This window comes from Ruditapes philippinarum, unplaced genomic scaffold (assembly GCF_026571515.1).
Source record: "Ruditapes philippinarum isolate M1 unplaced genomic scaffold, ASM2657151v2 ctg308_1_1_1_1, whole genome shotgun sequence".
NCBI classification, from domain to species: domain Eukaryota; kingdom Metazoa; phylum Mollusca; class Bivalvia; order Venerida; family Veneridae; genus Ruditapes; species Ruditapes philippinarum.
The window spans coordinates 13,359-28,556 of record NW_026855874.1 but is presented as its reverse complement, the minus strand read 5'-3'; the positions used below and the strand labels follow the sequence as shown (position 1 = coordinate 28,556).

The window sequence follows — 15,198 nt, the reverse complement described above, 5'->3', positions numbered from 1 at the left end:
TTATTAAGTTTTAACCGTTATTGTTTCATTAATGGCGCAAATATTATGTAATTTGGGGATATGACGCCGCTTGTAAATGACATAAAAGTGTCACGGGGAATATTCCTTAATCATCGCTACATGAACACATTAACGGATGCATCGGAAGTCTTGATATATTCAATATTCATGTTTGAATATTAAGTTTGACCTTAGCCGATGATTTTTAGATTTTTCATTTTATCTTTTTAAACAATGATCATTGTTAACACTAAAAGCGTTTGAGTCAACAGCTTTTAAGTCAGCAAATGGAATACGAAAAAATCTATATGTAAAATTTTCTAAGGAAAAAAAACTAAATAAACTTCATTATAGCTATAGCGTCGAAATGATTGGCAAGTTTTGTTAAGATTAGTTGCCAATGGTACCTTAATTTTAATTTTAAAAAACAATTTGCTTTTACTGTAGAGCATTAAAAGATTCAATTCCCCGTCTTTATGACACATGTCATATGTGAGATATTTTCATTTCAAAGATGGATCATCTTTAAGAACTCTGATAATTATTATAATTAAGCTTTTGTGACCATTCCCAAAAGCACGAATAGCTTCTAGAACTAAGTATGTTTTGTTGCAATATATATGGAATAACAATAATACAGTTTATTTTAAAAGATGTTTGCAGATAAAACATGAATTTAATTCTTCAATATCAAAAAGAGGGAATTCTTAAGCATAGTGAAAGAACGCGAAACAACTGTCTAAAAAGAAAAATATTGATGACTTAGCATGTGCATGCTTTGTTATTGTAAATATAAAATTGCATCAGTTAAAATAGGTTTCCCAATAATTATTATCAGAACAAATTGAATTCTAATTAAATAAATTTTGTATAATTGAGTTTCATCCCACATCAAAGAAACATAAGGATTAGTTGATATTTCAGGAGCACGTTAGTCAAGGAATTATAAAATGTATATATTAACTCCGTTGAGATCCAAAAGCCTAAAATCATGAATGTTGATCTTGATCAGCTGGGGCATTTAAAACAGAAAGATGTGCAAAAGAATATTAAGAAATATTTTTACTCAGAAATAAGTTTGAAATCGCATTTTGTGCAATTCTTAGCCCCGTTTGAGTGATAAGCTTTGCAACGCTTTTCACTTTAGGGTCATTTTTTGACGATTTGAAAAATTATACTAGAAAAATAGTGTGAAAAATGATCTGAAATTTTTCACAGAGGTTACTGGTCTAAACCTACATCAATAAAACATTTATCTTGAAAATTATTCCAAGTTATGCGAAAAAAAAACTTCGAAAACATCTCATCTTACCCCTGTATTAACGGGTTTAGCACTAGTTTACATTTTTTGAGCAGTATATGTATTGAAATAAATGATCAAGAAGTTTCAGAAAAATATCACCTGAATGTACTACAACAATAACAAAAAAAGGAAAGAAGAAAAACTGTAATTAATATTTCATATCTGATTTGATTAAATATGCCCATGAGTTGCAATTCCTAAACACTACAGACCATCAAACATCGTCAAGAGAATTATTAATTTAATATTTCTTTTACTTACTGAGTTGTATATGGAATTAACAAAAGATTACATTTGGTAAAACATAGATATGCCGAAAACATAGATATGCCCAAGTCATATCTACAGTTTATTCTTATGGCAATAAATATTTCTGGAAGACTCTCAGCTGACAGAATAGGTCGGTGGTCAAAATAAGCTTCTTTGTTCGACTATATTATTTTACACAAGTTGCAATGTAACAAAGCAACGATACGTACTAAACTCAATATTTAAACAATTTGTTTGTGTTTGTTAAAACAGTTAAGGTCCAAGAGTACATGTTATAATAGTTCAGATGGTTACGATTGTAGAATTTATGTCGTTTTTATATAAACCTACATGTTCTTTATTGAAGTTAAAGCAAGAATATTCAAAACCCATTAAAACACGACAGCCATTTTATTCTTGTTCATTCAAATGTAAATAAATCAAATATTTATTTCTTAACGTTTTGTTGTTTGTTTGGGTTATTTTACAAAAATGACTCGAAAAGGTATTAATAGTAAATTAATATGACATAATTTGATTTATTTGTTTACCATACAAAAGATAGAAATTCTAGATGAAAGTAAATATGGACAGTTATAGTGATTACCAAAATAAACAACGCAAACAAAACCCGATCACATCTCATCGATGAATGTTTACCATTTATGACTAAACAGTAATGATTTATTATTGAATTTGCCAAAACAACAATCAAAATCAATCATTCTTTTTTCCCGAATTTATCAATTAACATGATAAAGTATACGCAAAGTATATTTTCTTGTCAGTTAAACGAGCAATCTATGTGGTATTTGATGTCTTTATTTCCGTAAATGATATCATAAAACAAAATATATTACTTTGGAAATAGGTGATATGTTTACATTTTGCAATAATGATAAATACCACATTTGACATGGTATAACTAATGACATTTATGGTCAAATTATAACCCTCAAAACGAGCAAAAAAGGGTTTCAAAACGAATTTTTCATGCCAATGTTTTTAAAAGAATCTGAAAGTAGCTCTTGTAGATATACTGATGAAGATATCTGAAGTGAATTGGTTTAAAACAGAATCTGTAAAACAATAAAAAATTATGTTCATAGTCAGAGAAAGCCATGCATTTTTAGTTAAATTAAATATATTCGTGATTTGTTCTTTGGAAAGAAAAATAAACGTGTTATCATCAAGTAAAGGTTATCGAAAATAGGTTCGGGTTGACATTTAATGTTTAAATACAAAAAATAAACAGATATGACAGGAGATGAAACTAGTAGATGAGCAATTAGAAGATCTTAGATTGTAAAAATTACACTAAAAAACTAAAATAACTTCACTTCTTACCAAATAATTAATTATCTATATCTATACATATATATAAATGACAATATGTTACGTGTTCATTACAGAAAATGATTTATTGACAATATTTACATTAATTTGTTATTTTGTTTTTATGTATTATATATTAATACAAATAGGGCGTCCGTGGCCGAGTGGTCTTCAAACCACCCGCCAGGGGCTTTAGATTCTTTCATGCGATGAAGCTATCTAGCTAGCTTTCGGAACGTCGGTGGTTCTACTCACGTGCCCGCTCGTGCCTAAAAGTAACACACCCGGTCTCTTTCTCCACAAGTTAAGTCGCCATATGACCTCTAATGTGTTTGGTGCTACGTAAATCACCATAAAAATGTTAATACAGTAGATATAAGGTCTGACGGAGGATAACCCAGACCCCTTACACCTATTACTTGATGAAAATGAACAGATGGCGCCTCAAACAGGAATTCCTTTTTGGAAACGGATACGTGTCTTTGTAGTAAAATAGAAAAACGGGATTTTCAAAGAACGCCCAAATACTGAAAATGTTTCAGGCTCGATTTAATTGAGCATTTTCATGGGCGTGAGTTATATGTGCTATCTACCGTCCCATGCTCACTAGCAACAGCCTCGGCCTATAATTTAGCATAGTCACTTGACAAAGGTGAAGTTTAGAAGTTGCAAACATCCTCAAATATGTTCATACGGTGGTGATCAAGGAATATTCAATGTAACACGTACGTGCCATTCTATGGTCACCAAGTAAAAGAATGCATCTCTCCTAAACGAGAAAACAATGGGCGGAACTAAATAAATGGGCAGGAGATATTAATGTACAATATGTAATAAATGTTTGCCTTGAATGTATTTGCCCTTAAATCATTTGTTTTTGATTCGAGTACACGAAATTGGTGTTTTTACTAATCATAGACTACATTTTGATATAATTTTCAATGTTCTCCTTTGTCAGTGATACCAGAAAGCTAAAGTAAATTATTCTTAATATACTTTTTCAAGTAAATGCTCGTCTAGGTTTATCAATAATGTATAAAATTTCATATGTCATTTATATTATTGATAAAATATTGATCAATATTTATGTAAGCGGTCAGATAAAAACACCATGTGGTCGTTGTCCTTTTCTGTTGTTACAAGTCATTTTTGACAGTTATATATCTCTTTTAGCCTATATTGGTTTTCTTTTATTTCAGAAAAAACCTCACATGACCCTGGGTGTGATTCACCAGTTATGTATAAATATCACCTTTTTGCTTGTACTACAACATTGCAGCGGTGACAACACACTAGTACTTGGTAAAAGGTAAGATGTTTTACTTGTACTTGGTTTTTTTTACTAACCAAGCAGCACTTGTTGATTATATGGTTGTATTTAATATCGAATAGTCCCTTTTTATTCACCACGAAACTTTTTTTGCAATTTGTAATACCTTTGTTTAATTTATTTTGAATCTTTATTCTGACTAGCAATCATTTTTAAAACTTTTTTTTCTATTATCCGGTTAAATAGCGTTTATTTTAGATTCGGAATGAAAAAAGAAGTTACATGTCACATCTTTAAGATACCTACATAGATTTATTTCTCTCTGTAAGTTGCTGTCGTTTTCGTAGGTGTAATATTTTTAAATTTAATTTGTACAAAGTCCAGCGCTTTGGCCGTTGTCATCTTCATCTGAGCGTGTTTATATTTTTCTGGTCCATATGGATCAGTGGTTTCAAACTTTAAATGTTGAGAATTAAATAACCCAGTGTTAGTGGGCAAGAGAGATGGTGCACCTTACATAATCTCTAAAACAAGATCTCGTTAAAACCAAGTCTGCAATGGTCAACTTTTTTCTTTGTTTTTTTTTTATTTCTCTCGAGAGATCAACCTTGTCCAACTTTGGATAAATAGTTATATATACTTTTACATATACCTAAAACAAAAATAATGATAAAGACATTTCTTAACACAAGCAAAATTGATTTGTTTTTTTTCCGTTTGTCCTGTCCTGTTTGGTGCCTTAATGGGCTCCTTGCCGGTGGTCCTGTGTTGGAGATGCATTCATTGAATGTCGCCCTTCCACGTCGATTTTATGATTTCTGGCTTTCAATTGACACTTTTCGAACAAATCGAAATAAGTACACGAAAATTTGAAAGTCGAAATAAAATAAAATAAAAAATAAATAATGATGCAAAGTAAAATATAACTTTAATAAATCGTCTAAATTTTATTTCATGTGTTTCCGTTTTATTCCAGAGCCGTTAAAGACAATCCAAGATGAAGATCTTAGTTATTCTTGCGTCCGTTTTGTGCGTGGTCTTCGCCACATATCCGATGCATTACGGCGGCGGTAAATATCATTCATTTTTAATTTCTCCAAAAATTTTAATCTTGAAAAGCATCATATGTTTGATATTAATTTATACAGCCAAGTTACACTTTGTCAAAATGGTGCAGATATAATTTCGAAATCAAATGCGAACCACTCTACATCAAAATCTGCTTTATATAAATAAAGGCTTTTATAAAGAGTGCCTTTTTGTTGAAGTTGATTGAAATCAACAAAACTTGATATGGCGTTAGAGCAAGTTTAATCATAAATACTTGTATACGTAAAGATTGGGATATGTTATTTTAAAAATTGCTGTAATAGTTCCATTTTACTTAATTGATCTTATTTGTCTATATATAATATGGATCTATAGGTGGATATAGATTTGGAGCGATCGGTGGTCCATATGGTGGTGTAATTGCTGGAGGCTCATTCGGTGGCTATGGTCCATATGGAGGATACGGCGGAGGACGTGGTTTCTATGCTGGTTATCCTGGTTACGGTGGTATTTATGGTGGTGGAATGTATGGTGGATATGGTGGTGGATATGGTGGATACGGTGGCGGATATGGTGGATACGGTGGCGGATATGGTGGATACGGTGGTGGATATGGAGGTTATGGCGGTGGATATGGCGGATATGGAGGTTATGGCGGTGGATATGGTGGCGGATATCGTGGTTACGGTATGTACATATTTTAAATCAATCACATTAATAAGATTAAAAAATACAACACATTCTAAGTTTGCATCCATAACATTCCCCTTTTAAAGAAAAACACAAAAATTAATTTGAATTAGCATTTGAAAGCCATAGTCGATTTGATTAATGTCTACATAAATGTACTTTATAATGATATTCAGTATGTTTTATAAGATGGGCCTTTCAATACATGGGATAATACTATTTTGATGTTCTTCTTGTAATACCATTTGTGTTGTTGTATATATCTGTTATATCTTTTATTGGCTTTCCAGGCAAGAAGGGGGGCTACTAGATGCGTTTTATTGCAAGAGTTATGGATTCATTACAACAATGCATGTACCAAATTTCTTCACCGGATGCTTGACCACGTGCTTCTCAACCAGATCTATTTATATTAAACTCATTAAATAAATTAATAAAACAAGTAAAAAATATCCACTGTGTTTGTATTTGATTAAAGGTACATTATGCCGAATAATTTTCCTTCTTTAGAAATGGTATTAACAATGAGTTTTATAATGTTTAAACAATGGTTTTAGAGCATTTCGAGGCTTGTTACATGAAGAAAGTAGTGCTGAATGTGAAACATGTTGTCATAACAGTAGCAAAATGTAAACAAGATAGTACTTTGAATTCCATACAAAATACTAAATCTCTATAATTGTACTAATTGTCAGAAAGCAACAAAAGCTATATATGATTTAGGTCATCGGCCAATGTGTAACTTTTAGTAACTATTATCGGACATAAATTATTAAAAGCTTTGAGAAACAAATAAAAACATTTGTGGGACATAACGATCTTAAAAAAAAAGAAAAGCAAAAAAAACAACAAAGAAACAAAAAAAATATTTAATTATTTATCAGTATTGAAGATGAATAATGATAAATGCCGGTTCTGGGGGTCATATACTTTGCACTTATCATAACCAGATTCATTAAAGACCGAGTCTTCTTTCATCAACGTTAACGTTTTTTTCTGTTGTTCTAGTGGTTTCAAAAATATTTTATATTTATTTACTGTTTTTATTATGCAATATGTTGACCAGATATGTCTTACAGACGCCGAGCAATGTAATGCTACTTTAATACTGCTTTACAGGAGGGGTTCCATGTTCTCCGCCCTGTTAACATATATATGCAGAAGTTTCTGAATTCACAACCTAACAATTTTACATGTAAATGTTGAATATTTCTTAAGCATGGACGGTGGAAGCTACCGTTTATGAACAGGCTCAATCAAATAGAGCTGCACATTTTCGATTTTGCCGTTTTTGCTGTCCTTCTGGGATTCTGTTTTCCTCAGTTCTATACATTTAATTTACCACCTCAATACAAAGCATACACTTGCTCTTTTACAATGCAAGCAGCATACAAGGTTTTCTATAACTAAAGCAATAATGTCCTTGCGGCAGTTCACCAACAGTTTTTTTCTGTATCGCAAACACTTTCGACTAAACCATTACTTAAACTCTTCGGTCTTTGATTCAGGGTGACGTATATGATACCACATTTATTGCAGTGATAAAGTAGTGGAAAGTATATGTTTAATCCTCATATCTAAATACAACACTGTTTATAGTTGGTGGCTGACTTGTGCCATGTCGCATTTTTGCATCACGGGGTCCAGACAAAGGAAAACTTTTAATTACGACAAAGTGACTACATTGTTACATATTTAATTTTATCGTTAAAAACGGACATGAAATCCTTTAAAGCATTTAAGATCTGGGAAATTATGTAAAAATTAGGAAAAAATGTATGGTTACCAACATATAAGTTTTCTTTTTGTATTTGACCTTCCTATGAAATCAATTCCTTTGGAAGTATTTTCTTATATTATCTCAATAAAACAATTATACATTTAAATAAAATTAATATCTTCATAAAGCTCATTTGATTCTGGTAAAAGCAAACTAGCGTCCACGCCCTCTAGCACCGTCTTAAGCAAATCAAACTTTTAAAATGAGTTGCCTTTTTGTTTTTATTGTTATTTTTTAAATTAAAAAACACATCCGCAGATTTGTTCATATGGTGGTTAACATGGAACCTTTAACGTGACATGTTAGTGTTCCCAACTATAAGTTTTACATCAGCACAGCAGCCACAGTAAGCTTTGTATTAAAAAATAATCGTTTAACGGTATTGAAGGTTGTTTTTGGTATTTTATTCAGAGAATTTTTAAATAAGGAAATATCTCAAATGCAATCAAAATAGAGCATATTTCATGAGTGTTTTTCATTACTCTCGAGGATTACCTCAGAATTCTTATTCTCGGTACACTAAAAATGTAGCTTTTTTGCAATAAGTACAGTTATAGTGCTACTTTTTTAGGTTATAAGCATCTAAATTTTCTCTTAAACCATTATTTAACCGTTATAAAATTCATGTTTGCCCTTTCTAAAGAAGTAAAATATTTATTTGTTTTCAGATGCATAATGTGTTTTAACAAGATAACTCAAACTAATATTAAGTTTTCAATTTTCTTATACTTATCATAATGTGCTTTTGAAAGTTTAAATATATTAGTGGAAACTATGATTATCAAAACTTAAATATATATATATATATATAATTCAGAGAATAGAATATATATGACAGTGTATATAAGTATATAAGTAGAAATTTGCATAGTCATAGCTCAATGATAAGAAGCACTATCGAACATTTTATATTTCTGTTTCGACACGCGTTCATAAACGCATTTGCAACTGTAAACTACTTTTTTGTTGATGTAACCCACTTGACTAACATCTTATGAATTACTATTTTATTGCTGTGACTTTCTTCTAGACGACCTGAAACAATGGAGCAATAAGTTGGCTTTTCAATAGTACTATTTTTTTCACCTATTAAATTGTCGCTCATATTCTTTCCGTGAGATATTCTTTCCGTGAGATATTCTTTCCGTAGAAGATATTTCATTATGTTATGCTTATGTACATGTCAAAGAAAATGACAGTCTTGGCTAGCAGGCAAGATTTGCTATATGCACTCCACAACTCGTTTTGAACAGTTATTGTGGCGGGTAGTATGTTTTTGCTGATAGTACGGTTTCAACTTGTCTTTTAGGCATATATACGAATAATTTTAGAATCTGAATGTTACCAAAGCATATAAAAATGAAACCTTACATGGTGATTTTAAATATTGCTGTTCTGTTTAAAATATTGTACGTCTTTCATTAAATTCAACGAAAGACAGACATACGAGCGTATATAGACTAAAAATCTTGTGGTGAACTGTGTATTATTTGATTTAATGATATCTTGAGTCGTTTCCCTTGCTAATATAATAATAGTAAATTAGGGTTACTGTAGCAAAGGAAAACCTCTAGAGAACAACCTATGAACTGCACATCGTATATTATATCCTTAAAAAGTGCTTCTTTAAAGTGTCGGACATCAAATTCCGATAAATATTCAATTTCTATTCCGTGAAATTGGTTTATGTTTTTAAAGTTATAAACTTCTTATCATTTCAATAGTTTTGGGAAATATCTTATGACAAACCAATAAACATAATTATTGAAATAGATCAGGGGTTTCATAAGATATGTGTCATGACATTATATAATTCTGTTGGTGTCAAATAAGTAGAAAATAATCAATTTTACAGGACAGAAAAATCAAATACGTTTTAATCAATTAAAGAATGAAAAAAGAAAAAAAACAGATATATGTTTTCTATCATTCACAAATTTTCTGCTTTCATCTTTGATTTCAATACATCATGTAGGTAATTTACTTTAAGGAAGTTTTACCATGTGGTTAATGTAATAATTACTAATATCCATTCAGCCATAAACCTGTTTTTTTTATTTCCTTCACGAAACTGTGATGAAAGGTCTGCAAAATGTCAATATATGAACAAGACCGAACGGTTGTTGACAGATGACGTTATAATGAATGTTACTTTTTATTTCAATTAAGACGTGAAAAACGTTAAACAGATTATTTATTATTATATTTTTGATTTGTTTTATTTCCATTTAATCAATAAATAACCATATAAATTTTGAAAATGAAATGCTTATAAAAGCAAAATATGCAAAATACTTGTTGAAAGTTTGAAGTCAAGAAGCTGTGTCGTTTAGTAAAAATAAAAGACACACACACGCTCGCGCGCGCGTGCACCAACACACACACACACCGAACGAATAAATTAATTTTTTTCGGTATCTTATATAAAAAAAAAAATTCTCTTTTTTTGGAGGGGGTTGAGTTGTTTTTCATTTTTGCTCTTAAAAACTTCATAAATGTACATTTTGTCTCCAATCAAACCAAATGTTTCAATTATTACGTCCTTGGTTTATCTTTGATTAAAGTCACCTCGTTGCTATTTTGTGATATATCTTAGGTATAAGTACTATTAAGCAGACACCTTGAAAAGTCATATTCACAATAACATAAGAAAATAGACATACGAAAAGGAAACATTTTGTTATGTATTCATTAATAGAATTTTAGTATGCATCACTTCAAATACACAGTTCATTGCAACAGGAATTTAATAAGAGATTTCTTTTTCTATCTAATCCATATTTCAATTAGTTGTCTTTTTTAGAGACAAAATATACAGACTTACAATTTTGTCATTTTGACACAACTATGCAAGACAATGTCAAGTCGCACAATTAAGTCAATATGGTTTGGCAACTCTTCGGGAAAAGAGAAAAATAAACAATAGTATTTCTGTATTCCTTGCTGGATAAAGATATTCCTTGTCTTTCTCCTTTTTTTTTGCTAAAGCAATCACAATGACCTTATTTATCAAAAGAAAGTCTTTAACCTATATTTTTCAGCAAAAAACTAATCATTTTGTTAAAATCAAGCGGTCAGATAAAACAACACGGTGGTCTTTGACATTTGGGTTTTTTTACAAGTCATTATTGACTATGATGATATATTTTTATAGCATTTACAAGATGTCAATCATTTTGACCGCCACAGTGAATTGACAATGAATCACCAGTCCCCTGTTCATATATATAAACATCCAAATTTTCTTGTTCAAACTAACTATCCCACGCTAAATCAAATATACGAAAGGTAAGAGGTTATTTGTTTTCTTAAATAAACAAGATGACTTTTGATTTACTGGAACAATTTTTTTATATTTATCAATTGGTATGACATTTAAAAAACATGTTTTTATTACATTTTCAGTTTGATCTGGTCTCTTTTTATCATTGTAATCATAACTTTTTGTCATTTTTTTATTTCTAAATTACATGTCTAACTAATGATTATATCGTCAAATTACAAAATTATTTACTGCCTTTTCTACTTAAATTGACTCTGTTATATATTTAATGCTTACAATTTAAAATGATAAATATTTACATTTCATGAATTTTTTTATTGATTAAATTAAATAATTGTTAATTAATATACTTTGACAAATACATGAATTTCAAAGATATACTATTTTAGATTTAGTGACTAAATGTCAGTAATTTTATCAAAATCTTCGTACTTATATAAATATCGGTGTTGTTATATTTGTAATCTAATTAAAGTGACATTATGCCTATGAAAGTGTAAATGGTCCAGTAAACTGGAATAAATCAAAATAACTTTTTTTCTAAAATTGTGTTAAATTTTGTATTTTACAAACAATCCCCAAGACCAATGGACATTGCTATATGTTTCCTTCACAGTATCGGTAACGTTCATTTCTTTAAAAAAAAATTGGTACAGTCGTTTTATATTTAAATTAAGGTCTTTTCCATATTGTATCATGTTTTCATAATCAGTTATTGATCAATCATCATTATATTAGCCATTTTTTAAAAATAAATGACTAAATTAGCTCAACTTGACATCGTAAAGACGAGCATAATGTCACTTTAGATAAGTGTTAGGTGATGTTTTATTGACCAAAATATGAAATTTAAAGATTTTTTTCATCTGTAATGTTATGATTTAAATGTCAATACTTTTTTTCCAAATCATACAATACATTTTACTTAAATTAATATTGTTTAAATGTAAATTCTAATTTGAACAACTGTTAAAATAATGTACATTTACAAAAACATGAATTTCCAATTATTTCAATTTCATTTTTTATTTATTTATTTATTTTTTTTTTTTTTTTGCTTTGCTTTTTTTTTTTTTTAATGGCAATCATTATATCAAAATCATATATCGTACTAAACTTAAATCGAGAATGTTGCACGTGTTTTGAAACATAATTATGAATATTATATTATAAATTTCTATGAAACACGAAATTTTAATTGGTATTTCTCGGCTTCCTTTTCTTTTCTTTTTTTTTCTCTGTTTGTTTGTTTCTTTTTTTCTTTTTTCCCCATACTTTTTAATGGGACTCCACTGAGCTCTTTTTTGACATGACGGAACTAGAAATAAGTTTTCAAAATTTATGTAACATGTCATATACCTAGATCAATTACTAAAAGTTCAGATCATTCGCTCTCTCCGTTTTCTAGAACTACGAAAAATAACACAAAGTTGAATAATAAACGAAATTGAAACTAAATTCGGACAAAGAATAACACAATAATATGATTTTCAATTAATTCTCTTAGTATTTTTCTTGTACATTTATTTGCACATATATTGCTATCTCAGCTGATATATGTAAGAACTTTTACTTACATGTATATAATTTTAGGCTTTTGGACCTCAGTGATGTTCCTTTAATTAAGAGCATATTGACATACTGAGCTTGGTCATTATAAAATCATAGATAGTTAGTTTCAAAGTTTGTTAGTTTTTTTGTTTTTTGTTGTTGTTTTTTAATGAACCAAGTTAATGCAGAAAGTGAACTCCATGCTAACTGACCTATGCAAATGTGTGACGAGCATATTAAATTACTATTAACAAAATTAATATGACATACATTTGTATATAAATCAACGAAATGCAGTCCGTTATTGCTTATTTCATTGGTTAGGACTGGATATATTTACAAACTAAATTTCTGCACATGTCAGTTGACTGTATATTTATTTAACTAAAAAGCTGATCGGTTAATGTTGCAAAGGTTTACTTTGTTTCTTTTTGATTTTATATATCATAAATTTTATTGCAGGTTAGCCATTAATTTCTAGCATAATAAACATAATGAAGGTCTTGCTTGTTTTAGCCGCTGTGGTGTGTGTGGCTTTAGCCACTTATCCAATGCCTTATGGAGGAGGTAAGTAGATTTTAATATTGATAATTTTTTAGTCAATTTTATCAAGTTAATATCAAATATATTTTATTTTAGAAATATAAATAATGATCTATTTAGACTCGTGGTACGGATAAAAAATCCATATTAACAAATTCATATAGCGGCGCAGCAAACAGATAAATAAAAATGTATAATATCTCGAGAACAAGACAGGTTACCAGGGTTTCAAACTTACAACCCTCAGGTCTTTATGCATTTTGGAGTCTAGGAATCTAGTGACGTCAACATAAGAAACAAAATACCTTTCGAGTTTATTTTTCTTATTTTTTCACGGACAGGTTGTTACATTGGTGCATTAATAAAGTTATCATCTTTCATCATTTTGAAAATGCAATGCTTTCACAAAAGAAAACCACAGATTTAATAATGTTTTAGGTGGTTATTATGGCGGCGGTGGCTATGGGCCGATGGGTGGATATAGATTTGGCGCTATGCGTGGTCCATATGGTGGTGTAATTGCTGGAGGCTCATTCGGTGGTTATGGTCCATATGGAGGATACGGTGGAGGACGTGGTTTCTATGCTGGTTACCCAGGTTACGGTGGTATTTATGGTGGTGGAATGTACGGCGGATATCCATACGGTGGAGGTTATGGTGGCATGTATGGTGGTTACCGTAAGTGGTTAAAAATAGGAATATTTACATAAATGATAATAAATTGAATAATGTTTTGAAATATAAGCTGTTTATGCATAACAACAGCTTTATTCATAGTCAATGTTCAACAATTTAAGTAACAAAAGGAAACATAGGTGATAAATAATTAGTTTTGTTTTTATTAATTAGAAATGCTAACTTTTATATGTAATGGTTATGAAACAACAAAGTATGGTATGAATATATCCATGCGAAATGTTTTATTCACAATTAATCAAATGAAAGATATCAATTTAAATTAATTAAATTGTTAAATTATAACTTTGTTTTAAACAGACTTTGAACGGCTTTGAAAAGACTCAAGCAAAGAGTTCACAATTACCTTATAATTTTGTTATTTTTATTGCTTCAAATTGAGCACCCTTTTCCCGATTTCATCATGACAAGAAATACCTTACATTGTAGAAAAAATGAGATATTAAATTATTCTGCTTTTGTTTTATTTCAGGAAAGGGAGGCTACTATTGATGGGTTGAACAGCACTAATAAACAACGACTAACGGGTAGACGACCAAGCGCTTTCTTAATGTATAAAACTATGTACTTTATAATGATAATACAATAAAAGCATCATGGAGAACTTATAAAGACTTGTTTGTGTTATATTGAGTTGACCTACCCTTGAAAAGAAAAATCTTCTTCGGGATCATTAATTGGTTCAAATACGTTCAGTGTTGATGACTAAAGCCTGACAAAAAAATCGCTTTTATCACAACAGTTCCACCATATTACTTACCATTTAAAAATATTATGCCAGTTATCTGGGACCACGGATGGCCAAATTTACACTTGCCATGTTGATGATTTAGAAAATTCTTATATCTGACTGTAAAACATAAATTAACATAATTATGTTAACGAACTCTTTAAATGAAGAGTATGAAAAAGATGTCATGTAAATAGGTTCCTTTCTTTTTCATTTATATGTATTTGTCCTACACTAGAGAATGATTAGTATAATATTTTCAAAGCCTTTCGTGTTTTACTGAGCTGAGTCCTGCAAAAAATGCATACATGCACATAAATTTCCAGCCGCCGATTAGATACAAATAACATGAAATAGCGATTCGTAAGATACGGTTTTATTTATAACAAATGGCCCCAGATTCATGCTAATTTTCATAACAAAAATTTAATTTGTTAAAAAGTAAAATATTTTAAGTGAACAAAGAAAGTCAGGTACACATTGCAACTCTACTTATAAACTACGAAAAGTGCCAAAAATATGTCAGAATATGCAAAATTAGCCCTAAGTGCGTTTTTGTCACGCAGTGAGAAATATATAGTGAGAAATACTGCAAAATCAGTCAATAATTGTATATAGAATGTAAATTATTTCTTGAATGATAATTATTTTTACATTTCTTAAAATCTTGGTAACAGAACACAACAAGTAGTAGTGGACAGCGCATCATCTGTTATAG

The 15,198-nt window shown here is 30.0% G+C and overlaps 2 protein-coding genes across 2 annotated transcripts; both read left to right on the top strand.

Moving 5' to 3' along the window:
- The first annotated feature begins 4,128 nt into the window (after positions 1-4,128).
- On the top strand, positions 4,129-6,338 carry LOC132744683 (uncharacterized). Its single transcript, XM_060733442.1, has 4 exons — positions 4,129-4,196; positions 5,134-5,227; positions 5,583-5,894; positions 6,188-6,338. The coding sequence occupies exons 2-4, from the start codon at positions 5,155-5,157 to the stop codon at positions 6,205-6,207; spliced, it is 405 nt and encodes a 134-aa protein (XP_060589425.1). The 5' UTR covers positions 4,129-4,196; positions 5,134-5,154; the 3' UTR covers positions 6,208-6,338.
- Positions 6,339-10,929: 4,591 nt separating this feature from the next.
- Positions 10,930-14,359, top strand: LOC132744681 (ctenidin-1-like). Its single transcript, XM_060733441.1, has 4 exons — positions 10,930-10,965; positions 12,974-13,078; positions 13,493-13,732; positions 14,223-14,359. Exons 2-4 carry the CDS (start codon positions 13,006-13,008, stop codon positions 14,240-14,242), a joined length of 333 nt encoding a protein of 110 aa, XP_060589424.1. The 5' UTR covers positions 10,930-10,965; positions 12,974-13,005; the 3' UTR covers positions 14,243-14,359.
- The last annotated feature ends 839 nt before the right edge of the window (positions 14,360-15,198 follow it).

Bases quoted from the DNA above. Each gene is read 5' to 3' on its own strand.
- LOC132744683 (XM_060733442.1), top strand. From the start codon at position 5,155: ATGAAGATCTTAGTTATTCTTGCGTCCGTTTTGTGCGTGGTCTTCGCC. The intron at 5,228-5,582 runs GTAAATATCATT...ATGGATCTATAG, and splicing joins TCCGATGCATTACGGCGGCG to GTGGATATAGATTTGGAGCG. The intron at 5,895-6,187 runs GTATGTACATAT...TTGGCTTTCCAG, and splicing joins TGGCGGATATCGTGGTTACG to GCAAGAAGGGGGGCTACTAG.
- LOC132744681 (XM_060733441.1), top strand. From the start codon at position 13,006: ATGAAGGTCTTGCTTGTTTTAGCCGCTGTGGTGTGTGTGGCTTTAGCC. The intron at 13,079-13,492 runs GTAAGTAGATTT...ATAATGTTTTAG, and splicing joins TCCAATGCCTTATGGAGGAG to GTGGTTATTATGGCGGCGGT. The intron at 13,733-14,222 runs GTAAGTGGTTAA...GTTTTATTTCAG, and splicing joins TGGCATGTATGGTGGTTACC to GAAAGGGAGGCTACTATTGA.